Genomic DNA, 27,811 nt, shown 5'->3' on the forward strand with positions numbered 1-27,811 from the left:
GTGTTTCTCAAGTGGTGCAATGTCATTTATATCCTCTTTACTCTCAGGTTCCTTATCCCTTTTATCTTCTTTCTCAGAATGCACTTGAACTCTTGTCCTGGGTCTGGTTTCATTCTCTTCTCCCTCAGGATCCTGGTAGCTGAGCAGGGAGGCGGCACTCTTTTATCGACTTTATGTTGGTTATGTTGACCCAAAGAACAAAGGAAAATATTGACAACTGCAGTAGTATTTATTTCTATTTCGTCCTTTTCTGTGCCTTTTGCGATACCTCCCCACCGTTCCATTCCTGTTAAGAACCAAAAGAGAGAGTCGTGGACATCAACAAGTCCTGTAACATATTTACAAACAGTCGCAGTGCTTTGGAAATCTGTCTTCGTGCGCATGGGCAAGGTAATGGCCACATGCATCCTACAACCTGTCTCCAACTCATAAGGAGTCAGGTGCAATCTTGCTAATCTTGTAACCCTCGATGCCTGAGAGTTTTGTGCTTTTTATAAATGTAAAATAAATAAATAAGTAAATCTCCATGGCCCTCCCTGAGAACCTTTCACTATATATGTACAGCAATGTTGCAAGGAGATTCTGATGGCACTATCACTCCCTACTTAATGAGCAAATGTATTGTTGCATACATTACCCTCATCTGCTTCCTTGGACATTTGGGTAATGCTTTACTGAGGTGAAATTGCCCCTTTCTTTAATTTTATTTTTACTGCTTCAATTCCCTTTAACAGCCCCACAGCATATGTACTGGTCATCCATAGTGTGCCGGGTATCCTTGCCAAATCTTTTCCCATACTTGATGGTACCTTTTTAGCTAACATTATTTGTTGTGGTACCTCTGTATACTGTATTCTTTTGTTCTCAAATGCCAACGTTCTTCAGTGTCTTGAATATAGGCAGCAGGGTCCTTACTAGGCCCCATCTTCCTAGTCATTATGGCACTCCATACATAATCTCTGCAATTATTAAATGGTGACCCGTCATACCCCAGCTGTCTCTCGATCTAGCTTGCAGATCAATGGCCCGCTCCTGCTGTCAGTGATGGCAGCTTATCGATCACGTTATTTTTGTCTGTCTGATCCCATGGAGTATAGTGGGTTTGCCCTAATCCCGTGTGGAGCAGTGGGAATTGTGTTATTCCTTTCTTGCTCAAAGGTGATGCTGCACAAGTTTTCCTTTTCAATGTCTCAGCTACATGGTGTCGCTGGCGTTCTGGCAAGTTTCTTAAGAAATATGGTGATTTATGGTCTTCATTTATGGGCAGTACTGATGTGAGGGGTGGATACAGGCTTAGATTTGACCCCAGTAAATCTGCTATCTCTTCTATGCCTGGTCCTGTGGGATCCATTTGTGGGGCTTGCACTGCCTCTTCTCCCCCCTCTTCACCATCCATGTCCATCCAATCTGTCTCCCTGTCACTTTCTCCGCTCTCGTCATCCTCAAATATGCGATCAAAACTCACTCCCTTAACAGGCTCCCTTACATATGTCCCACTCATTATCTCTGGGAACACACCTCTGCCCCTGATCTCTGGGGTTATTATCCCACTCCCTTTTCCCCACATCTCTGGCATCATATTTCTGCTAATCTTTTGGCTCATCTCCTTCCTCAGTTTTTCAATTTCTTCCTTTTCTCTTGCCATTCTCCTGTTCTACTCATTTAGCCTCTTTACATACTCATCCCTTTCTCCTACCTCCCTCTTCCTTCTTTGTCTTTCCTGTTCCTGTCACTGCATCGTCTCTGCTGCTTCTCTCATTCCCACCCTTCCTCCCTTTGTGCATTGTGATCTATCTCTTCCTGTGTCTCCCTCCTGACTTCCTCCCTGGCTGCTTCCTTCATTTCATCATACTCCACCACCTTCACATAACTATTTTCAGTGCCTTTCCCAACGAGTTTCAACAAGATTTTTCCCCTACCCATTTCTCTGGTTTCAGCATGGCCTCTCCACTATCCACATTACATATGGGTACACTTCTTGCCCTGTGGCCATCCATCTGTATGCCTCTCACCCTCCAGAGCTCTTCCTTAGCTGATCGTAGATGCTTTTCTTAGCTATGTAGCCCTCAATACTCTTCCTCATCACTTAACTGTGTCTTTGAGCTGCGCCATGCTTCATTCTCCATTTGCACTAATGGCGCCTGCCTTTTTACCACCTTCTCCCTTCTCATATTATAATCACTTTCCTCATCAGGGGATTCATACCTGGGATTACTATACCCTACAGCTTCTGCTTGCACCGGATATATTCCTGCAATGGTCGAGGCTGGCGTGCACTCCTCATATGGAGGTGGTACTGTGAATTGTGCGTGGCTGCCTGCCTCAGCTGGTGGTGGTTTGAGCTGTTGGCTGTGTGTAAGCGCTTTCCTCAGATGGAGGAGGTGGAGGCACTGTATGCTGCTCGCGCTCCCCCTCACACATATTAAGAACTCATTCCTTCCTAGGCTCCTCTGTTTCTTCCTCAAAGGCCTTCCAGAGTTCTAATACTCCTAGCCTGTTCTTGAGCTTCCTGCCATTGTGTGTGGCATGTAAGTATGTGCACATGTGTTGGAGTACATTTTTACAGTGAGTGCCCTCTTGTGGTCACGGCAGGTACATCCTCCCAGCAGTCCCTTTCACCCATTCAGCATGATATTTAGTAATGTTGGCACTATATCTAGGGAATGCTTTGCATAGGTGAATAATTGGGGTATCTGACATGGTGACAACTTTTAACCAGTGCACAGCTTGGCACTTACATAGAATAAACAATGCAAAATAGTGGTTAGCTTACCAAAAATTTAGAAGCAGAAATAGTTTTTGACAGTTTTCTCACACTTTCCCCTTAGGGCCGAGCCCCAAAATCCAAATCCTACCTCTGGATCACAACAACACAATCTGCTCACAATCTAAATGTTCATACTTACCCCATCAACCTCAATCAAACAATACTATCTGCTACTCTCACAACACACAGAGAAAAATCACCTCTACAGGACCTGTCTCACAACACAATACAATGCCAGCAAACAACAATTTAATCAACAAGACCATAATACAACACAATAAAATACAGCTGTCTCCCAGTTCTCCCCGGATATCCTTATCTCTCTGTCTCTTTAATTCTACCCTCAAAAGAAGGTTGGGCCCTCAGTGGCGTACTGCGCAGCCTTCCAAGAACTTGTCTTGAGCTATCCTTAATCAACTTCAGTTTCTTAAATATCATACAGTAAACCCCCGAATTGTTACCATGCACATAGCACACTCACGTTTTTCAGTGGACCTTTGAGGGTTCTGGGCTTCTGGTGTACCCTCATTGGCCAGCTCCTCCTGTTGCTTCCAGTGGGCGGTGGTAGACCAGGCACAGTTCCGCTCCAAAGTTGGCCATGCTGTCCTTCCTGTTGAGTTGTGCACATAAGAAATCTGCTCCCCTGAAAGATGTATGGTGTTGATATCGGTCTACTTTCAGGGCTGGCAAAGTGATCGTCTACTGGAGAGCTCTGTATGGTCTTGATATCGGTCTACTTTCAGGGTTGGCAAAGTGATCGTCTACTGGAGAGCTCTGTATGGTCTTGATATTGGTCTACTTTCAGGGTTAGCAAAGTGATTGTCTACTGGAGAGCTCTGTATGGTGTTGATGTCTGACTTTCCTCTAGGGGTAGCAGGGGGATCATCTCACTGGGCACTCTATAGAGTGTCAATATGGGTCTACCTTTTAGAGTGACAAGTTGATCGTCTACTGGAGTGCTCTGTATGGTGTCGATTTCGGTCTACTTTCAGGGATGGTAAAGTGATTGTGTACTGGAGACCTCTGTATGGTGTCAATGTCTGGCTTTCCTTTAGGGGTTACAGGGTGATCATCTCTTTGAGCGCTCTATGCAGTTTCAATATGGGCCTACCTTTTAGGGTGACATGGTGATCATCTAGCGGAGCACTCTGTATGGTGTCGATATCGGTTTCCTTTCAGGGGAGGCAAAGTGATCATCTACTGGAGAGCTCTATATGGTGTCGATTGTCAGTCTTCTGAAACCAGAGGTCAAAAGCCAAATAGACCTCTAACTGCTATTTGTCAAAAAAGAAATAAGACAGAATGACCGTGGTATGTCAAATGCAAGGTAACCAGTTTATTGCAATAGACTGGGGAAAAAGCATGATAAAAGTCAAGCTCTCACTCCAACATTCGCCAACGTTTGAACAGAAAGCAGGAGTTTGTATAGTACAAATGAGTCATTGTGATGTCACAGTTATGAAAACCTATTCCTCCTGGTAATTGGCTCCCTCCACTAGGCTACATATGGAATCCTATATATGTACACCTATGGATTTGACAATCATTATCTAAAATCCCACCCATGGACCTTACCCTGAAGAGTGCTACCTCATCATATCTGGAAATTAATTGATAGGCCCTAAATTACTTCTGCAGTGAAAAAAGACATGTGCTTCATCGGGTACAATGCGGTCACACTATCCATGAACTGACTGCATGATGACACATTTATGTAGGTGAGAGAGCGAGAGAGACAAGTGCATCGCCTTATTTTAATTAAATCAAATAGCCCATTTTACCTCCCATGCCATGAGTCGCTGATGCTCAGGCCTTGTTCGCAATCTGTAATCGCCATCCTGCTCTTGACAGATTTATGAATATTTATTTTGTGAGTCATCCTGCTCTTACCCTGATAAGATTTCATCACAGCATTTAGTTTTTTTTTTCTTTAGCCGCTTCTTGCATCTTCCCGTCATGCCTAGCTGACTGCTGAATACATTAATCTACCAACTCCTTCTGATTTTCCTGGGATGCCCAGTTCATCCCATAAACTTGAAACAGTTTGCCATGTCTTTGCAACTTGCTTTATCTGAAAGTTGACCGCTCACAATTATATCTTATCTTATTCTGCCATGTACACTCCCTGCAAAGCCTTGGCCTAGACATTACTTTGGGTAGCCACCATCTAGCCAGCTGCAGCATTTTCCCTGATTTGTTCAAACATGCTCAACAAGGCTTTTCTTAAAGTTGCAAAGCTGAATTCTCTGCTGGTGCAAGAATGGCAACTGCTTATCATGTTTTCTGTTCCTCTGCAGGACACATTTGCTCTGCATTTATTTACTAGCTACCGAGTCTGGTGCATGCCTGGCACATATCATTTCTGCCTATAGGTAGGCTGCAACCTCATCCCTACCTGTAGAAATATTGCCCTAATAGTGTTGTGAGTCCCTCATCCTTGGTACATGCTTACCTGCCACCTAGTCTATTCTATTTAAAAAGACAAACTAATTGTGAAAGCTAATGCCTCCTCTGTCCCTACCTGTGCAGCGAAACTAACCATTCTTTGTGCCAGCTGCATTTCCAGGAGGATTTAAAGTGCAGTTTCAAATGTGTTCTTTCTGATTTTGTAATTCCGTGTTTCCTGGGGAAGGCAGGGGGGGGCACCTGCTCGCTAGCCAACAATTTCTCCACTACACTTCCTTTTAGGGGTGACAAAGTGATCACCTACTGGAGCGCTCTATATGGTGTCGATGTCGGGCTTCCTTTTAGGGGTGACAAAGTGATCACCTACTGGAGCGCTCTATATGGTGTTGATGTCGGGCTTCCTTTTAGGGGTGACAAAGTGATCACCTACTGGAGCGCTCTATATGGTGTCGATGTCGGGCTTCCTTTTAGGGGTGACAAAGTGATCACCTACTGGAGCGCTCTATATGGTGTCGATGTCGGGATTCTTTTTAGGGGTGACAAAGTGGTCACCTACTGATGCGCTCTATATGGTGTCGATGTCGGGCTTCCTGGTCGCAGTGTAATCGTCTGCTGATTTTAGGGGCGTGAAGGTGATCCGGATCGCTCTATATGGTGTCGATGTTGGGGTTCCTTTTAGGGGTCGCAGTGTAATCGTCTGCTGATTTTAGGGGCGTGAAGGTGATCTGGAGCACTCTATGTGGTGTCTATAGCAGTCTACCCTTTAGGGGTGTGCAGGTGATCGTCTACGGGAGTGCTCTATATGGTGTCAATGTCGGGCTTCCTTTTTTGGGTGGCAAAATGATTGTCTACTGGAGCGCTCTATAGGGTGTCGATATCGGTCTACCTTTCAGAGATGACAAAGTGATCATCTACTGTAGGGCTCTTTATGGTGTCGATATCTGTCTACCTTTTAGGGGTGTGAAGGTGATCGCTGATTGGAGTGCTTTAAATGGTCTCACTATCGGTCTTCCTTTTAGGGGTGTGAAGGTGATCGCCGACTGAAGCACTCTATTTAGTGTCGATATCACTCTACCTTTTAGGAGTGACAGTGTGATCGCCGACTGGAGCATTCTATATGGTGTTGATATCGGTCTATCTTTTAGGGGTGTGAAGGTGATCGCCGACTGGAGCGCCTTATATGGTGTCAATACCGCTCTACCTTTATGGGGTGGGAAGGTGATTGCCGACTGGAGCCCTCTATACAATGTCGATATCTGTCTGGAAAAAATGAAGGAGGACCTTATTTTATGTACTGTAGGGTCTGTCAAACGTACATCTTATAACGTCCAAAAGGGACGGACCTATCTACATATCATTCAATTATTACACAGAATTAACTCAATCGTAACTCCTAAAATGGACCAAGACACTCAATCCCCAGAGAGGGACTGGACAATAAGGGACAGAACACACGTCTATCTGTTCCTTAACCTGCACCCCTGTCCCTAGGGGGCAGTGGTGGGGCCCTTATCTATGAAAGGATAGAATACGAAAGCCAGAGTCATTTGCTGTGGACAGAGCCACAGAGGTGGTTAACAATTCTTAGTCCAAAGAGAGTAAATCACACATTCCTACAAGTCAGGGTGTAGTTTATTATATATCCACCTTGGCCCTATATCAAGGCCATAGGACAAACAACCATGTATTTTTAAAAAAAACAGAGAAAGGTGGTGTGCAGATGTTTCAGGGACAGTATTCAAAGGTTAACTCCTCCTGAATCATAACACACTATTCATTTAAATGAATGTGCCAACCAACGTGTATTAGATTCAAGGCACAGTATCTATGAAGACAGAGTGAAATCAGACAGATCTCTCTCTCTCTGTAGAGGCCTTCTGGTTTGTGTTACTAGGAGACCGATTCCCCGGACTGTGATTGTTGACCGGTTTCAATGGCCTATCAGCATAATGGCCATCTTCATCAGGACCGTCTTCTAAGCTACTAGTGTTGCCATATCACTTGGGGCAAGTCCAAGCATGTTTACTAAATAATGTGGTACTTGCACGTCGCCGTCTTCATGAAAGTGGACGAGGCGGTGGGTGTTTCCTACACAGGGGGCAACTACTGTCTGGACCCGTATCCGTATGCGAGTGGGATGTTGCTCATCACAGGAATGTGCGCAGCTCAATGCCTTGTCCACCGGCAACCTCGATATCGGTCTACCTTTTAGGGGTGTGAAGGTGATCGCCGCCTCTATATGGTGTTGATGTTGGGCTTCCTTTTAGCGGTGACAGGGTGATCACTCTATCTGGTGTCGGCATCAGTCTACTGCCCTCACAAGGGACTAAGAATGAGTCGTTCCATGGTTGGAAGGCCCTCTATCTAGAGCTGCCCCTAGCTTTGACTTAGGTCCTGGAGCCTGGGCAGAAGGTGAATGTTCACCCAGTCCCTCACTTCGGATCCTGCACTCCCAACCAGTGCATTGCTCACTGGGTCCTGGGGTCCCCAGAGAATTAGTGATGGATCTGGGTTTGAGTGTAGCTAGAATGGTGAAATACATGCGATGGGATGATCAGTGAATTCTGGAGCAGGGTTGGGGTGGGGGAAACTGTAACCAGAGGGAGAGACGTGTCTCATGACAAATGTCACATGAACATACGTCTGGACACAGATGGTGAGGGGCAATTATCTGATGATAATGCCCCATAGAATGCTCATTAAAACTGCTATCATGTTCTCAGTGGCGCATCAAGAGTTTCAGAATCCCTCTGTGAGGCTTTGCTCTTTCTTTAAAAAAGAAAATATAATTGCTGCATTTCTTTTGCATTATTTAATTAAATTAATATTCTGTGTTAGTTTATAGGTTGTGTCGTGTGACATCATAGAATGAGTACCTTGAGTGCAGCTGAGCATGAGTCTGATTTTCTAGTGGATCATTATTGTAAAACATTATTTTTATAAGGAATGGAAGGTCAGCTATAATGTACCAAGGACTGGCTATAATGTAACAAGGGTTGGCTATAATGGAAAGAGGACATTATATAAAGAATTGAAGGCTCACTATAATCAATGGAGCAGAAGCTATAAGGAATGGAGGGCCAGCTGTAATGAACAGAAGACTGGCTATGTTGAAATTGGATTTGGCTATGATAAAATGAGAACTGCTTATAATTAACATAGGGTCAGCTTTTAAGAAATGTAGTCAGCCTAAAATGAATGGAGGGCCTGCTGTTATAACCCGAGGGCTAGCTATAATCAACAGATGGTGAGCGGCAACTTTCCGAATGGCTGGCTATAATGAAAGGATGGCCGACAATAAGGAAGAGATGGTTGGTTGTAAAGAACTGAAGGCTGGGTTATTTAAAAGAGGAATGGCTATGATGAAAGGTGGGGTAGCTTTAATTAATGGAGGACTGTCTATAATGAACATAGAGCCGCCTTTCTAGAAGGAGGTGCCAACTATAATGAACTGGCTATAATGCTGGCATTTATAAACAGAATATGAACCTGTCTGCTCGAATGAATCCTTTGCATGCCTGCCTGCCCCACTAACCTGTCCCCTTCTCTTTCATCTTCCTTTGCAGCTCTCTCCTGTCCTGCTGGAAGCCTTTTCTAGACCCTCCTGCCCCCGGCGGGCGATGCCACGTCAGCCATAAGAGCCTTCTTCTTGCAGTCTAGGTGTGTATACCTTCGCCTTCTGCCTTCTTCGCATGAGTGCATGATTTCTAAAGTGGAACGATGGGTGGCACTCGCTCTAAAGCTGAATGTTCCAGAACATTCCCAGTGGTAAGGCGGTGGGCGACAGGCCTGCAAAGGCGACGCGGGCTCCTTGTGCTGCCAACCTGAGGACGTATCTGACGTGGAGGAGCTGCCACCCCGGCGTGTGTTCAATGTTGTGGCACTTCGGGTCCGAGGTCCCTCCTTTATCCCCCCCCCCCACCAGTTTCCTGTGAAATTTTAGATTTAATTCCATGTGATGTATTCTGTTCCTTAAAGCAAAGTGTGTGTGTGCGTTTGTGAGAGAGAGAGAGAGAGAGAGAGAGAGGGGGCGAGGAAAAGGGGGCGAGAGAGAGGGGGGCAGAAGGAGAGAGGCAGAGAGAAAGAGAGAGGGGGAGAATGAGAGAGAGGTCGAGAGAGAGTGAGAGGGGAGAGGAGGGGAGAGAGAGAAAGGAGCAGAGAGAGGGGCAGAGAGATATAAAAAGAGAGAGGCAGAGGGAGAGAGAGAGAAAGAGAGAGAGAGAGAGAAAGAGGGGAGGGAGAGAGAGAGGGGGCCGGAGGGGGAAGAGGAAGAGAGAGAGAGAGAGGAGCTGAGAGAGAGATAGAGAGAAAGAGAGAGGCAGAGGGAGAGAGAGAAAGAGAGAGGGAGAGGGAAAATGGGAGAGAGAGAGAGAGTGGGGGGAGAGAGAGAAAGAGAGAGCGAGAGAGAAAGGGCGAGAGGCAGAGAGAGAGAGAGAAAGAAAGAGAGGGGGGAGAGCCAAGAGAGAGAGGCAGAGAGAGAGAGAGAGAAAGAGAGAGGCAGAGGGAGAGAGAAAGAGAGAAGGGGAGGGAAAATGGTAGGGAGAGAGAAAGAGAGAGTGAGAGAGAGAGAGAGAGAGGGGGAGAGAGAGAGAGAGGGGCAGAGAGAGAGGGGCAGAGAGAGGCAGCGAGAGAGAGAGAGAGAGAGAGAGAGAGAGAGAGAGAGAGAGAGAAAGGCTTGACTTATGATGCAGTCCAATAGAAGTTTATTTTACAGCACACCATGGAAATCAGAACGCAAACAAGTAAAAACAGGAACACAAAAGTAATGTCTCTATAGTTTGGTTGTGATGCAGTCTCACCTCCCAACTTAGTCGTGAGTTTACAGGGGTTCACAAACCATTCTTCTTCCAGTCCAAGACCTGGGATTTTGGATTCCCCGCACCCTTCTGCTTCTCAATTGTCCATTATGGGTTTGAAGCAGTGTCTGGCCGCTTGGGCATCTCCCCTCTGCATTGACACTAAAGGGCATGCCTTCAATTGCCTTGACAAGGTACTGGTACATGAGCAGTACCTCTGCAGTTTCTCGCTGGAGCCAAGACCTTCCTGCTCGCTCCTCCCGAAGGCCTCTGGAAGATGCTAGGCCACCTTCACCACCCGGGATACTGGCATCTCCCCCTCCCGACCCCTATCTACGCCTGAGATAGGGATTGGCTCTTGATCCCTGCACTTTGGCATGGCTTATAGGCCTGATGGGGGATTTGGGATTGACCTGTCCCTTACCCTTGGCTAATCCTTTCTCTTCCCGCTCCACCATCCCTGTACCTTGCATCCTCTCTCTCGTGAAAGGGGACTCAGATGTGCTACTTCAGGTAGCTGGTGTAAGGATTGGCCAGTGACCCCCACCCTTGAGGGTGGCTTTCCGCTCTTATGTGGAGGCTGGCTAGTCCCTCCTCTTATGCGGCCCTCTCTCTGGTTGTCACACCGTGACCACGCTCGAGGTGAAATCCCTTGGCCTATCTGTTCTTAGCTGTAACTTAAGAGAGTGGAGGTCTCGTGGAGGTCTTGTGGGGGTCTACTGGAGGTTTTGTGGGGTCTAGTGCAATGGCTGACTGTCTGTCCCTTAATCACCGAACATGTCAGATTGATTGACATCCCATGGTTGGTGAACACGATAACCAGTCAGAGACATGCGTGGCAGTAGTTCCTGGTAATCAATTTTAACAGCTGCAAAATATGATGATTACGGGAAAAACATTGGGAAGTAATTTAGGATAGTGTTGCTGAATTCCTCTGTTCGAAATGTATTCTTTATAGACCTGCTAGATCTCTCCGATCGTCCTTGTACACCGCGCCATTCATGATACTGGTGCTGAATGGCTCTGTTCTAAATGTATTCTTTATAGGTCTGATAGATCTCTCTGATCGTCCTTGTACACCGCGCCATTCATGATACTGGTGCTGAATGCCTCTGTTTTAAACATATTCTTTATAGGTCTGATAGATCTCTCTGATCGTCCTTGTACACCACGCCATTCATGATACTGGTGCTGAATGCCTCTGTTCGAAACGTATTCGTTATAGGCCTTCTAGATCTCTCCGATCGTCCTTGTACACCGCGCCATTCATGATACTGGTGCTCAATGCCTCTGTTCGAAATGTATTCTTTATAGACCTGCTAGATCTCTCCGATCGTCCTTGTACACCGTGCCATTCATGATACTGGTGCTGAGTGCCTCTGTTCTAAACGTATTCTTTATAGGTCTGATATATCTCTCCGATCGTCTTTGTACACCGTGCCATTCATGATACTATTGCTGAATGCCTCTGTTCTAAACGTATTCTTTATAGGTCTGATAGATCTCTCTGATCATCCTTGTACACCACGCCATTCATGATACTGGTGTTGAATTCCTCTGTTTGAAATGTATTCGTTAAAGGCCTGCTAGATCTCTCTGATCGTCCTTGTACACTGTGCCATTCATGATGCTGGTGTTGAATTCCTCTGTTCAAAATGTATTCTTTATAGGCCTGCTAGATCTCTCCGATCGTCCTTGTACACCGTGCCATTCATGATACTGATGCTGAATGCCTCTGTTCGAAATGTATTCTTTATAGACCTGCTAGATCTCTCTGATCGGCCTTGTACACTGCGCCATTCATGATACTGTTGCTGAATTCCTCCGTTCGATAGAAGATTCGTTATAGGCCTCCTAGATCTCTCTGATCATCCTCTCAGGTTCTGCTGAGAGTTCCTCGATTCTGCAGGGACTGGGCTGAGGGCCCTCTTTTTCAGTTCTGGTCCCCATTTTGTGGAATTCTCTGCCAGTGTCCATTTGAGATATTGATGACTATCTGCTATTTCGAAGAACGTTGAAAAATGTATCTTTTCTAAATTTGTGGGTTCGCTGGTCATTTCCCTCACTTCTATCTGTGCCCTCTCAGCGCCTAGATGCCTTCTGGTCATAGCTAGTGCTTTACAAGTCCACCTACAATACAATACAATATGATATATCCCCTGGATCCTATACGCTGTTGATTTGGTCATTATTGATCAAACCCAAATAGGGTTGCAGCAAAGGCTAAATAATGTTTGACCTACATAACTGAGAACGATCTGAGAGTGAATGCTAAAAATTCTAAATTCCTACTTTTGTCAGCTGCACAAAGTAAATCTAAAGGTGGGTATAAGTGGGTGGTAGGAAGAGAGAGACTACCACCTGTAGACTCGCTCACATACCTGGGGGTGGTGATTAATTGGAGTATAAATAAAAAGCCAAGGTACACGACCCTCAGATTGAAAGTCAAGAGGTTGGCGGCTCAAGGGGTGCCCAAACGGTTTGGTAAATACACAACTATCCCGATTCTGACCTTCTACAACCAAAAGGTTGTTCCGGCTTTAATTTACGGAGCAGAAACAATGTTGAGTCTTGCTTGGCAAACATGGTAGGATCCTGGATGGATGCCTCTATCAGAAATTAACTGGGGCTGCAGTCTATTGTCGTATGGAAATCTATTTCCCTGCTCAGGAAGTGTGTTATGACAGATCGCCTTCCTCCTTTTGAGATCGTAAGGAACGCAAACAATGTTAAACCAGAGTGGTTGCTGGAAACCTGGACATAGGGATGTAGCGACTTCTTAGAATCTGTTAAAACCACAATTGACTTGCTTATAGGCAATCGGGGGATGTCAAGTGCAAATTGCAAGTCCAGGACTGGATAGACACACAGAAATTAAGAAGTAAATGTAAACTCTCGTTAAACCATGACCATGAAAGGAGAGCAATTGACCAACTACTAGTGTACTTGTCCATGTTTCCCTCTGCTCCTTCGCGTGATCTATTTTTGAGATTACGGTTCAACATTCTCCCAACCACGAAGGTATTGACGTCTCGTAAACAGATCCCGCAGACTCAGAGGAATTGTGGATATTGTGGAGCAACTGGTGGCACAGAATCTCTATACCCTTTGGTGGTGGTCTGTAGGAATGTAACAGCAGAATGCGCCGGGCAGCCCGCAGGCATCAGGATATCGGGAGCATTGTACTAATGAGGTTATGACATTATCGGCGCAGGCGCGGTGGGATATGTTTGTAATTGGCGGGAAGGCAAGCTTGATTATTGCAGTCGCTACATTTTTTGAACATACTTCAAATGTTGATTGAGAGGGAAGCTGACTATGATAAATCGGCTTTGCTTTCTAAACCAATGCATTGCAAGTGATGAAAGGCATTATTCTGTATTTGATTTCGTTTTATGGAATGTTGGAAATGTAAAAGGTTTATAATAAACCAGTCATAATTAAAAAAAATGTAAAAAAGAATACGTGGCATTGAAAGGTCTTCCAATACTAAACGCAAGAGCCCAAACACTGGCTTGCCCATCCACGGCACACGTAAACGCAGGTGGGGGCCTGCACGTGGACTCTTTCCAAATTAAGGAGTTCTGCAGCATTGGTCTTAGATTGAATACCGAGATGTTGCCGTCAAATTAGCCTTGCTCCATAAATGTTATGCTGATTTTTACTCTAGAATGCACAGCTCCCAAGTTTCCCAGTTCCATGAATGACACCTGGAGCCAATCCTGATTTTTCATTTTGCATACTGGAACTTGTTGTTTTGTTTTCCGTATTGTAGTACGGGCCGACAAGTCCCAGGATGCAACGGAACAAAACCAAGACTGACTCGGATCTTTGTGCCGCCCGAAAATGTCGACTTTTCCACCCCATAAATATGCGGGTGGAGACCCCCTGCAGCTCCCCAACATGCATCATGTACTATACCCATCCCCCCACATACAGATGGGGTGTAACAGGAGTCGAAGTAAAGTCGACATTTTCGGGAGCCTCAGTAAACACGGCGCAGTAATTGTATAATCCCGACTGGCTCCAGGTGTCAGACATGGAACTGGAAAACTCAGTAGCTTCTGAGCGCTTTGAAACACTTGCCTGTGTGTAGGCGCTATATAAATAAACAATGCCGTAGCTAAGAGAAGCATAAGTGGCACCAAATTCTGATTCAGAAGTCATGCCAGCTGGAGGTAGGGGCTGCTCCTATTATGTGACTACAGCAAAGATACGTAAAGGATAATTCAGAGTAAATTGCAATTCTAATGTACATCACAGCAAACCAGCAAAGTTAATATATACCATGAAGCCCACCTACGTGCCAAACTGGGGCCTTTGGCAGGCACTCCTTCCGTTTAGCTTGTAGTTATTTAGTCTGATTGATGCAATCTATGACGTAGAGTAACTTTACTCCAGTTCCCCACAGATGATCGCATGGTTAGTTATAGATTTCATAGAATTCTGGAGTAAAACACAAGGAAAATCACTGGGCTTTTCCTTACGTCATTCTATTTTTTTTTAAACATCTTGAAAATGTGGAGCCATGTCAGTTGAGTAGTAATGACGCCCCTTGTCCAATGTTATCCCAGTTGTACATTATGTTGCATACTAGATAAGGGGCGGGAGTGATCTGCTTTGCCTGCCCCTCATTCTTTGACCTCGCTCTATTCCCATAATCCTTTCCTTTGCCCCGGTCAGGTGCCAGGCCGCGACCCCCTTGAGAACGCGCCATGGAAGACTATGATATCAGGTCTGCCGCCAGCATTCTGGCATCGGTCAAGGAGCAGGAGGCCCGCTTCGAGCGGCTGACCCGCGCGCTGGAGGAGGAACGCCGCAACGTCTCCCTGCAGCTGGAGCGAGCCAACATGCCCTCTGAGCGGATGAGCATGTGCAGTATCGGCAACGGGCAGCCGCTGGCCACCGCGTGGCAGCAGCTGGTCCTGCAGGTAAGGGGCTCGGCCAGGCGTCACCTGTGGTGTCTGCGTTACTGTATTCCACTCTTCCCAAAATACCGGGAGATGCCTATTCTCACCATGTCATCAGTGGCAGAGCCAGGTTTTGATCCCTGGGGCAAAGTGCTCCTCGGGGGGCACCGCACCGGTTAGGTCAGAGAGGGGCCGGCTCACTACCATTTCCTTACTTTCTGCAGGTATAACTGGGAACTCTGGATGGGGGAGAAGGTGTCCAGTCAATTGGTCGACAGCAAACTGGTCTACTGCAATTTGGTCGACACCATTTGGTCGAATGCCAAATGGTCGAATTTTTTTTTTTTTATATATATATATATGTGTTTTGTGGGTTTTCGTGTGGGGAAAAAAAAAAAGAAAAAAAAGAGGGTTGGGGGGGACCCCCCCCAAAAAAACCAAAAAAGGGGTAAAAAAAAAAAAAAAAAATTCGACCATTTGGCATTCGACCAAATGGTGTCGACCAGTTGTCCTGTCGACCAAATGTTTTCGACCAATTGACTGGTAACCGATGGGGAAGTATACTTTTCCGTGCATTGTGTCTGTATGTTGCAGCATTTATTTGGTGTTCAATTATAAATTAAAGCGATTACTATAATTTGTATGTTTCAGCATTGTTGACTTATTGGGATGCTTAATATTCAAGGCAAAACCGGCAGGGCTACTTGATATATATGTCATGTGTACAACCTTACACTACAAGCCGCATCTATCATCAGTTACACGCCACACATTTGTTATGGAGGGAACGTCCAATTAAAATGCTATTTGAATTCGACCATGAAATCTATTACGTCATGCCCTGCTACACCCACACCTGCAAAGCAGATTTGGCCTACCCACCCCCTCCAAAGAAAGGTCAGGTGGTCCATTAATGAGGCTCCCTTCTAATTTTGACATGAGCCCCAGTTGCTAATTTTGCAAGATGCATGCTAAAACGTCACCAAGCAGAAACCCTGCCACAACCAGTGATTTAGATGAGCATTGCAGGGAGAAGGAGTGCACCTATGCCCTCTGCCCACATATACCCCGTGCCCATGCATATAGTAATGAGTCCCTCCATACCCCTACGTTTTATTTATTTTTAGACTTGAGCCGTGTAAGCATTTAGTGAAGACATGAAAAATGTTTACTTCCCTGCCTCAAAACCTGCCCGGCACTATAAGGCAATCCAGCAGCAGACACGACCTTCCCCGACTGCCCCAGGGCCAACCCCATGCCATGACATCCTTGGAACTTGCTCAGAGTTTAAATAACATTATCTGTAGTTTCCGAAATAAAAGCACATTTCTAGTTTGGACAATATGGTTAAATATATCCACAGTGAAAGGCAGTGAGAAACTTCTGAAAATACAGCAGCAACTCGCTTCAATTAGCAAAACACAATTGCCATATGTTTCCGATGCCTGCCACACTCAGAATGGTGTTTGCAAACAAAATTTTCTAAAATACCTTTTACAAACAATATTTCTAGCAATTACACCTGGGAAGAGATGTGTTCAAGCTCCTGGATCACAGACTGGTCTCCAATCCCGGCTTCTAGCCCACTTAAGCAAAGTGTGTGTTCCTGGCCTTATTCTTTTACCCATATCTCACTCCCCCTTCTCTGCCAAAGTCTATTTAAGGTGCAGCTGTGTTTCTAACACATACATGTCTGTGTGTGCGTCAATGGGGCAGCAATGGCAATGCATTTGATGTGTTGGAACTATATGAGTTTGCCAAAAGAAATGCCTGCAAATGCTGCCCTTGCACTGCACTTGATGTATAGGGGCCCCCAGCCCCATGTGTGTTCTCTATTCTTGAACACTACCACATAGGAGGCAAACATGGAACTTGCCATGATGAGCATGTGCCCAGCTCAGTGCCAGGCTCCCTACAGGCAACCGCTAGAAGACATTTTCCATTTTACTAAATGTGGAAACATGCTCCTTGTCATGTATTTGTTGTATAGCACCGTGACCACAACAACATTACAAAACTAAGCATGGATTAATAATTTAACGGTAATTTAGACACAATAATTACGTCAAAATCGTGGGGTCTTAATTAATACGCTAACTTGTCCTCTGCCCTTTATCGGAGGCGGCGGCTGTACAGAGAGGTCACTGCTGCACTGTCCCTTCACCTGTTTTACAGGACACATGCTATGGCACGAGGTGGGTGTGGGGAGCCCGCCTGCTGCGTGCGCCCAGGGGGGGCATTGCGAAGAAGGCCCCACCCAAAGTATAAAGCGGATGACCGACTCGAAGTCTGATGTCCTGCAGGGCAGGTTAGGGTGGCCGGCATGGCACGCGCGCAGTCGCACACAGGACAGGCAGACCGGGCAGCAGAGTCGTAGGCAGGGTGGTGCCTGAGGGGCAAGGCCCACCCAAAATCTGTACATGCCCACTCAGCAGCCCTGTGTGGGCATTTACAGATATTTTTGTCAGTGCAGTGGGCCCAACTACATTAGCTTCGGCGCCCTTTTGCTAGACAATCCTGGCTACGCCTCTGCCGGGCAGTCAGGGAGGGTCGGACGCTGTCACCTTCAGGTGGATTGTGACTGTCTCGGGAGGGCAGTGCAGGAAGTGGGACGCACGGCCAGGCAGGCTGGCTGCGCGTGGGGCTCCGCGCGCACGGCCAGACCAGTCGTGTCTTCATTACTATCCGGGAGACCATGATTACTGGCAATATCTGTGTGCTGTTGGTGTGATTACTGGCACAATAACTTTAGATGCTGGATGATTAGAGCGGCCAGGAAATGTCTGATAAAGTGGGATTACTGCAGATTATCTAACTGGACATGCCAATGTATTATTTATTTATGTTTTACATTTATAAAGCGCACTGGTAGCCCGGGGGCATCGAGGCGCTGTTTCAAGAATGTGGGCCTCATTACGACCCAGGCAGTAAGTTACCGCCTGGGTCGTACCTTTACCACCATGGCGTAAACTATGTTTACGCCATGGTGGTTGGCGGACTTACCGCCCCATTCCGAGGTGAGTTGGGCGGTAAGTCCCCATTAACCCATTTACCCTTCCCCATTCCCATTTTTGCCCCATAGGGCATAATGGGAGTGGGGAAGGCGTTAATTACGCCACCGTAAATTACGGTGGCGTAATTAACAACAAGGTCCCTTAGCGCCATGGATTTTAACACCTGCTAAAAGCAGGTGTTAAAACCTCCATGGCGCTAAGGGACCTTGGAATCAGGCGGTAAGGGTCGGCGCTGTTTACGCCGCCGTAAACCCCTTACCGCCTGGGTCCTAATGAGGCCCTGTGTCTTAGTTACGCGGTGCATCATTTGGTCACAGGTTGCAGTCAGTGTATCAAAGATAGGATGCATGGGTGCAGCGTAAGGTACTTGCAGGTGGTTTAGGTACACTGGCAGTTGCAGGCAGAGCATTGAATTACACTGGGAGGGAGACCCGTAAAGTAAGGGAGGTAGGATCAGACTAACATCCTAGTTTTGATTGCTTTGCGGAAGTGTCTATTCTCCAGTTGTTCCATGAAGTACCTTTAAGCAGGCAGCGCATATGTACCTTTACATTTTACATTTCAGTATTTAAATGAATGCCAACAACACAGGGGCAGTTGATTAAACACATCGGTCTTTGTGGGGCAAATATTGTATAATTCTGTATTTTACAGTATTGGCCTGAATGGTTCCTTTTTTTAAATCTGCATTTACTCAACAACCGTTCTGCGCCATTCTGGAATCGTGTAGACTGTGCACATGTAGTCACAGTCACATCTGAAAGTTGGGCATGGCATTGGTGCCTGCAAGCGCCTACCTGTGTCTATGTCGAAAAGGAACGCGCGCATGCCCTGACGAGTTTGTCGTAGTGCTGAGAGGCGTCCTCACTGCTCTGAGCCATGGACGCTGTGATCACGAGAGCTAACTATTCTCGCTGCCTGTCTCGTGGAGCGAGGTGAATTGCGCCTGCCTGTCTGTCTGTCAGGGTCTTTCTTCTCCGCCCCCACTCTTCGCAGTCTGTCTCGGCCCTCTCCTCTGGCAGCCACTCTTTCTCACACTACCTGGACTACTGGTCCCAACAGGCAGGCCACTTGTTTTTCGGATGGGCGGCGGGCTGCGCCTGCGCGGTAAATGCAATAATGTAGCAAATGTGTCCGGCTTCCCTGCCCTGGGGCCTGCCTGCCCGTATCATGGCTCCGGATAGGCTGGGCCTGGGCCGGGTGAGCCTGGGGGAAATGGAGGAAACTAGCAAGTCTGCCATGTCATTCGCAGCATAGTTCAATTGTATTGATTTCTTTATTTATTCCATTTGTATAGTGCGCACACGCCCTCAGGCATCAGGGGGCACTGGTGAGAACGGTTACAAGAGGCCCTTAGGCAGAATAGGCGGTAGACATAGCTACAGTGTTGCATACAGTCATATAAGTATATATGTTACATTCACAGTTACAAGAGGCTCTTAGGCACAATGGGCGGTAGACATAGTTACAGTGTTGCATACAGTCATATAGGTATATACGTTACATTTACGGTTACAAGAGGCTCTTAGGCACAATGGGCGGTAGACATAGTTACAGTGTTGCATACAGTCATATAAGTATATACGTTACATTCACGGTTACAAGAGGCCCTTAGGCAGAATGGGTGGTAGACATAGTTACAGTGTTGCATACAGTCATATAAGTATATACGTTACATTCACGGTTACAAGAGGCTCTTAGGCACAATGGGCGGTAGACATAGTTACAGTGTTGCATACAGTCATATAAGTATATATATTACATTCACGGTTACAAGAGGCCCTTAGGCAGAATGGGCGGTAGACATAGCTACAGTGTTGCATACAGTCATATAAGTATATATGTTACATTCACGGTTACAAGAGGCTCTTAGGCACAATGGGCAGTAGACATAGTTACAGTGTTGCATACAGTCATATAGGTATATATGTTACATTCACGGTTACAATAGGCTCTTAGGCAGAATGGGCGGTAGGCATAGTTACAGTGTTGCATACAGTCATTTGAGTACATACGTTACATTCACGGTTAAAAGAGGCCCTTAGGTACAATGGGTGGTAGGCATAGTTACAGTGTTGCATACAGTCATATAAGTATATACGTTACATTTACGGTTACAAGAGGCTCTTAGGCACAATGGGCGGTAGACATAGTTACAGTGTTGCATACAGTCATATAAGTATATACGTTACATTCACAGTTAACAAGAGGCCCTCAGGCAGAATGGGCGGTAGACATAGTTACAGTGTTGCATACAGTCATATAAGTATATACGTTACATTCACGGTTACAAGAGGCTCTTAGGCACAATGGGCGGTAGACATAGTTACAGTGTTGCATACAGTCATATAAGTATATATGTTACATTCACGGTTACAAGAGGCCCTTAGGCAGAATGGGCGGTAGACATAGCTACAGTGTTGCATACAGTCATATAAGTGTATACGTTACATTCACAGTAACAAGAGGCCCTTAGGCAGAATGGGCGGTAGACATAGCTACAGTGTTGCATACAGTCATATAAGTATATACGTTACATTCGGGGCGTGGCTACGAGAGCCATGTAGGAGGACGCGTCCTGGAGGAGCTCCCGAGATCCTGCAACGATCCGGGCAAATATGTGCGGTACGACGGATCGCTGACCACCGACGATACACATGATGGTGTGTGAAGGTATTGGCCACGCATTGTGAACTTTTGGAGAGAATCGGATTAACAGCGACGGAGAACGGTGGCTATGAGTTAAAAGACTCCGCGAACAAAGGGCGACTCAAAATGGCCGACCGGGGCCCGGGACTGGAATAGAGGCGAGTTGTGCGGTGGCCTGGCTGTGACGGTGCACTGTACACAAACTTGCTACTTTAGCAACCGATCGATTTACTGAGCCATGTCGAACAGGCCGGTGCGGCCGAAGGTGAAACAGCCTACCTTAGATGATTTCACTAGAACTCCCCCGAGCCAGGACACTACCAAAAGTAAGGAAGCGCTGGCTGGGAGTGGCACGACGTCTTCGTGCACCAACCAAGAAATCCTGGCGGCGATTGTGGAGCTGAGGGCGGCCTGGGAATCCAAGTTGGAACTGGCCGTTACTGAACTGAAGATTGCACTGGATCGCAAGGTTGAAGAGGTCCAAGAGGACGTTAATCTGCTACGACAAGATGTCAGGACCCTGGCGGAGCGCACGGAGGCCCTCGAAAAAGAAGTTGGCCCGAACACAGCAGATTGCGCCATTCATAAGGCCGACTTGCATGCCCTGACACAAAGGATGGGCAACCTGCAGAGCAGAGCGGAGGAGGCTGAGGGACGAGCCCGCCGCAATAACATCCGCATCGTGGGCCTACCGGAGGGGATGGAGGGCCGTGACCCTACGGATTTCATCGAATCCATGCTCTTACAGGAGATATCTGGAGGGGCCCTATCTCAAGGATTTGCGGTAGAAAGAGCACATAGAGCCCTAACTAGGAGGCCACCTCCGGGGAACCCGCCTAGGCCGGTGATCGCCAAAATCCTTAATTACCGCGACCGGGAGAGGATACTGGAATACTTCCGCAAAGGAGGGACGATCACGAGAGGAGCGGCAAACATCACGGCTTATCCAGATTATACTCTGACTGTACAGCGTAGTCGCATGAACTTTGGGTCTGTAAAGCGGAGGCTGAGAGAAGCGGGCCACAAATATATGTTACTCTATCCTGCAAAATTGAAGGTCTTCCATGCACATAAAACCTTGTTTTTTGAAACTCCGGAGGATGCTATGGGATGGCTCGATGCGCATGGATGCCCCCAGGAATCAGAAGTTCGGCCCAGAAAGGGCTCGGAAGAGACATGGGAATCATAACATGGCGTCGCAAGATGGCGTGGCTCGTGGGACTTGAATATAGTCGGTGTGACACTTTCGGTAAAGAAGGTCAGATGATTGCACTATTTGTCAGGACATTGTGAATTTTTATTTGATCGGGAGCCTCACGGGGCGACACTCTCTACCCCACAATAGTCTTAGTTGGGTGGCCATTAGGGTGACCTCACCCTACTGGGCTCCGTTCGCCGATCGGTGTTTGCGGAGCTAGATGTGGGGGTGCCTGAGCTCTGAAGCTGGAGCTGGGCAGCAGTTGGGGTGTGTGATGTTGGGGAAGGCACGGGTGGGGGGAGGGGAGGGGAGTTGGGGTTTGGTTGTGTATATAGTTGAAGGGAGTTTGAGCTTATATGAGGAGTTACTGGACCAAAACGCTATCTGTGTCATGGGGGCGGTTGGGGGTCGCTACATGGGAGGCAGGGGGGAACGAGCTTGCCATGGGAGACCTTAAGATTGTCACCTGGAATGTCAGGGGACTTAATAGTTATTTAAAAAGGAATAAAGTTATGTTGTACCTCAAAAGGCAGAGGATTGACATTGCACTATTGCAAGAAACACACCTGAACCGATACAAGTTAGAACTGGTTGAGAAAAAGTGGAGTGGCATGGTGGTGGGCTCCCCGTACTCTGCCTATGCCAGGGGAGTGCTAATCTGGGTAGCACCACACGTTCCGTTCAGAGTCACGTGGCAGGAGGTGGACACGGAGGGCAGGTTGGTTATGCTCAGAGCCCTGGTGGAGGATAGAGAGGTTTGCATTATTAACACATATGCCCCCAATCAGAATGCTGCTGCATACTTCAGGACCCTATGCACCCGTCTGGGCACATGTGTGGGGGGAGCGATCATTTGGGGAGGGGATTTTAACTGTGTTCTCGACCCAAGGGCTGATAGGTCCGATGACAGGATTGATCGGCCCACCCCGGCGGCCAGAGTACTACAGACGTTACTGGGCGACTTTGGGCTGGCGGATGTTTGGCGATTGAAATACCCTGATACCTCGCAGTATTCTCACTATTCTGCCCCACAGCGCTTACACACGAGATTGGATTATTTTTTTGCCACATCAGAAGTGGTGTTGGCGACCACTCAAATTGAATATAAAGCGAGGGTCCTATCGGACCACTCGCCCTTAGTGCTGACCTGGCAGTATGGCCGCCCTCGTGCACGAATACCTACATGGCGCCTCCGTGCGGAGGCGCTTAGGGACACGGTTTTTAGGGAGGACATCAGGGAGGCGATCCAGCGGTACTTTGAGATTAACACGGGCAGTGTAGATTCGGCGGGTACACTTTGGGAGGCATTCAAGGTTGTGTTACGGGGGGACGCTATTTCCAAGTCGAAGGGCCTGCAGGGTGGGGTTCTGATGGAGTTAGAGAAGGCGGAGAGACAACTGGAGCGTGAATGTAGCAAGGCAGGAGGGGATGCAGACCTAGTACTTGAGCTGCAGCAGCAGTGTTCGGAGCTTTGGGAGAGGCTCTGTAACCTTAACTATAGAAAATATGTTGAGAGGCAGCATGCGGGTGGAGACAAAACTGGCCGCCTACTGGCATGGCTATATAAGAGAGAAACCCCTAGGCCCCCGATCAGGATGATAGTTAGAGAGGACGGAGAGGAGGTAGACACCCAAGAAGGAGTTAATGCAGCCTTCCTTGATTACTATAAAGCACTGTATGAGGACATAGGGGGAGAAAATCAGGCAGAGATCAGAACCACACTGGAAGACATAGAGCTGCCCAGGATTAGTGATGAAGAAAGAGAGGAGCTGGACGCGCCTATTACACTAGAGGAACTGGAGGAGGTAGTGAAGGGATTGCCCACTTGTAAGACCCCGGGCACGGACGGACTCCCTAGTGAGTTTTATAAAGTGTATGGAGCAGAGATACTCCCCCCGATGCTAGAAATGTTCAATGAATCTTTCGAGAAGGGTCGGTTACCGGAAACGCTCAGAGAAGCGCTGATAGTGCCGCTCCCCAAACCTAATAAACCCCGACAAAGCTGTGGATCGTATAGGCCGCTGTCGATGTTGAACCAGGACAGCAAGATCCTTACGGCGGTCCTGGCCAACAGGCTACGTAGGGTCATCAGTAAACTGATACACCCGGATCAGACGGGCTATGTCCCCAACAGGAACATAACTCATAATCACAGGCGACTTCACCGGGTGATTGAAGAGGGGAATAGAAGTGATGAAGAGATGGTGGTGGTGTCCCTAGATGCAGTTAAGGCATTTGATTCAGTGAGGTGGCCGTGGTTGCTGGCGGCCTTGGAGAGGTACGGGTTTGGGCCTGGCTATGTGAGGTGGGCGAAACTGCTGTACAGCGAGCCACTGGCCAGGGTGCGCACGGGATCTGTGATATCCAAAAGGTGGCGACTTAGCAGAGGCACCAGACAGGGATGCCCCTGGTCCCCGATGCTGTACATATTGGCCCTGGAGTCCCTGGCGGTGTACCTCAGACAACAATATGACCTGGTTGGCATCGAGGTGGGAGGAGAGAACCATTTGATATCCCTATATGCTGACGACCTGTTGTTGTACCTGAGGTGTCCGGAGGAAAACCTCCAGTACATTTTAGAGGTCATGGAAAAGTATGCGGAGTTGTCCGGCATAGCGGTTAATCCCAGCAAATCAAGCATGTTTCCGCTGGGGAGCTTTGCTGGGGTCCCTCTGGAACGGTTGCCGGTGTTGCCCGTGCCCTGGGCGACTGAGTCTTTCCGCTACCTCGGAATTGATGTATATCATGCTGTGAAGGAAGAACACTTGCACAATGCCGAGGCGGCGGTAAAAAAAATCTGTGAGAGTATGCGGTTTTGGGTGAAGCTGCCGCTGGCAATGGTGGGCCGGGGGGCGATGCTTAAAATGGTGGTCCTGCCCAGGCTTTTGCACTTTTTCAGTAATACACCATATTTCATACCCAGGAAGTTCTTTGTCAAACTTGATAGTGTATGCAGGGACTTCCTGTGGCACGGCATCCGCAACAGGGTAGCCTTGTGGAAACTTCAAAATTTCCACGATAGGGGAGGCATCAAGCTGCCGAACTTAGAGGCCTATTATGTGGCCAGCCAACTGCAATACGTGACCAGATGGCTCTCTGATGAGGAAACTCCTGAGTCTAGGCTGGTTGGGAGGGACTGCGCCCCGTTTTATCTAAAAGAGGTTGTCTGGGTCCCTAGGTCGGACTTGCAAGGATGCCCATGTATGTTGCTGCTGGGGTGGAGAATTTGGCGTAGAATGTGCCAGCTGATTGAGAGCCCGCACCCGTGTTCCCCGCATGTGCCATTGGTCGCCCTAACTATGGGGGACAGCCAGCTCAGGAAAATTATCAGGACATATTGGGAAACGGTTGGACTGGCCACACTGGGAGACATATGGCAGGATGGGGCCATTAGAGAATTCGTAGACCTGGGTGAAGAAACAGGGTTGCACGGGGGCCAATATGTTACATATCTAAGGCTGGTACAGATCATCCGCAAGACTTGGCCGGAGACGGCGCTGGCGGAAGATCCAGATGCACTGATCGGAACGATATATGATATATCAGAGGGTGGGCATGAGATCTCTAGATTATATGAGGTGGTGATGACCCGGGTGGGGAAGGACTTGATGGATTTGAGGCTTGATTGGGAAGCGGAAGTGGGGGCACAGATGACTGATGGGATGTGGGAACGGGCCATGGGATACCATAAGAAAGTGTCCAGGAATGCTAGATTGCAGCAAATACAGCTGTACATCACGCACAGAGCATATATGACCCCGAAGAGAATAGCTAAGTTTGCGAACGCAGGCAGACAAGCATGCCCGAAATGCGATGAAGAAGACGCAGGTATGACACATATGTTCTGGTCCTGCCCAGTGATCGAAGGCTTCTGGGGGGAAGTGGCACAGAAATTAGCAGATAAGGGGGTTCTGCTACGGATTGACACGGCCTGGGCCTGCCTTCTGGGAGGGTTCCCTAGACCACGGAACACCAAACATCTCGGGAAACTGAGAGACCTGGCGTATGTACTTGCTAAGAGAAGGATAGCTATGAGTTGGAAGCAACGCCATGGGCCAAGAATAGAGATATGGTGGCAGGACCTGCAGAAGTGGGCGGAGGCTGAAACGGGGGTATGGCAGGAAGCGTGTGGTAATTGTGGGGAGGAAGAAATGGGCAACCTGGCAGCTTGGAGAATGTTAATTACGGGACTCTTTGGCGCGGAAATGGACCCTGCTGCTTCTGGTAGGGGCGGCGCCCGGCCGCACCAAGCGTACACAGAACTGTAAGGTTGATAAGCTCTCAGGGGAGGGGGGGGGTTTTAAGTGCAGTAATAAGGTATTAATTGATGTTTACAGTTTGTAATGTATAATGCTGCAAGTTTGGTTTGTATTGTGTTATTTTGAAAATAAAAATTATTTAAAAAAAAAAGAAAGTATATACGTTACATTCACGGTTACAAGAGGCCCTTAGGCAGAATGGGCGGTAGACATAGCTACACTGTTGCATACAGTCATATAAGTATATACTTTACATTCACAGTTACAAGAGGTCCTTAGGCAGAATGGCCGGTAGACATAGTTACAGTGTTGCATACAGTCATATAAGTATATACGTTACATTCACGGTTACAAGAGGCTCTTAGGCACAATGGGCGGTAGGCATAGTTACAGTGTTGCATACAGTCATATAAGTATATACGTTACGTTCATGGTTAAAAGAGGCCCTTAGGCACAATGGGCGGTAGGCATAGTTACAGTGTTGCATATAGTCATATAAGTATATACGTTACGTTCACGGTTACAAGAGGCCCTTAGGCACAATGGGCGGTAGACATAGTTACAGTGTTGCATACAGTCATATAAGTATATACGTTACATTCACGGTTACAAGAGGCTCTTAGGCAGAATGGGCGGTAGACATAGTTACAGTGTTGCATACAGTCATATAAGTATATACGTTACATTCACGGTTACAAGAGGCTCTTAGGCACAATGGGCGGTAGACATAGTTACCGTGTTGCATAAGTCATATAAGTATATACGTTACATTCACGGTTACAAGAGGCCCTTAGGCAGAATGGGCGGTAAACATAGTTACAATGTTGCATACAGTCATATAAGAATATAAGTTACATTCATGGTTACAAGAGGCCCTTAGGCACAATGGGTGGTAGACATAGTTACACTGTTGCATGCAGTTATAGAAGTATATACGTTACATTACAAGAGAGCATACATGAGGCTACAGAGGTCTGGAAGCAGTCGGAGGCATGAATTAGGAGGGTTAATTGAAGAGCCAGGTTTTGAGGGCTTTGCGAAAAACCCAGTAGGAACCTTCTGATCTTTTTCATCACACTATTTTCAACACCCAGGCTGCCACCGGCCCGGCACTGCCCTGGATGATCAGGATGATCCCGTCCCTTTTGCCAAATGAGATCATCATCCCACTCCCAGCTGCAGGCAAAGAAGCAAAGGAGTGAAGAGGGCGGAAGGGTAGCTGCCTGCAGACGCTGTGCACGCAGCCGTGTTTTAATCAATTCAAATGAATCGGGGACGCTCTGATTGGAGTACCCCATTGGTGGCCAACAGGGGTGGTGCACCGGGCACCAAGGAGAAGCCGGGGGGGGCAAGCGCTACCACCCCGAACCCCCCCTGCCCGGCTCCGCCACTGCATGTCATAGCCATCTGTGTCATCCCTATCGTCACCCCTCCCCATCTTGTCCATTTCGCTCATGAAAAGGAAACGTGCTTGGCTTAGTCTTACATGCGGTGAAGTTTACTGGAAACCAAAGCCAGTACATGGTTGAGAGTGCGGTTTACCAGCTGCCCAAGGATTCAGCCAACTTCCCCAATCATGCTACTGAGTTGGGGACACAGGAAGTTGGTCTCAATCAAGCCAGTTGCCCATTCAAGCAATCAATTCCTGCACTCCACAGAAGCATGCATTCACAGAGCTTGAATTGAATATCAGGTGGGCAGGAGGGAGGTAGAATGGCCAATGTGGATTAGGCAGGAGCCCCAACGCCTCCAAAGCACTTGATGAGCCTTGCCCGACCTTGTGATGGACATCCATTGGGTGGGCAGAATCAA

The 27,811-nt window shown here is 47.5% G+C and overlaps 1 protein-coding gene across 11 annotated transcripts in view; it reads left to right on the plus strand.

Moving 5' to 3' along the window:
• ARVCF (ARVCF delta catenin family member) overlaps nt 1-27,811 on the plus strand; it is a 2,420,581-nt gene that overhangs the window by 1,551,774 nt on the left and 840,996 nt on the right. For all 11 annotated transcript variants that reach the window (XM_069620022.1, XM_069620031.1, XM_069620027.1 and 8 more), the window contains 2 exons: nt 8,740-8,833; nt 14,653-14,900. In XM_069620022.1, coding sequence (XP_069476123.1) covers nt 14,685-14,900 — 216 coding nt within the window. In that variant the 5' untranslated portion in view covers nt 8,740-8,833; nt 14,653-14,684. The remainder of the gene's footprint in view (nt 1-8,739; nt 8,834-14,652; nt 14,901-27,811) is intronic.

The sequence above is a fragment of the Ambystoma mexicanum genome, chromosome 10 (assembly GCF_040938575.1).
Source record: "Ambystoma mexicanum isolate Mex_15411 chromosome 10, UKY_AmexF1_1, whole genome shotgun sequence".
Taxonomy (NCBI): domain Eukaryota; kingdom Metazoa; phylum Chordata; class Amphibia; order Caudata; family Ambystomatidae; genus Ambystoma; species Ambystoma mexicanum.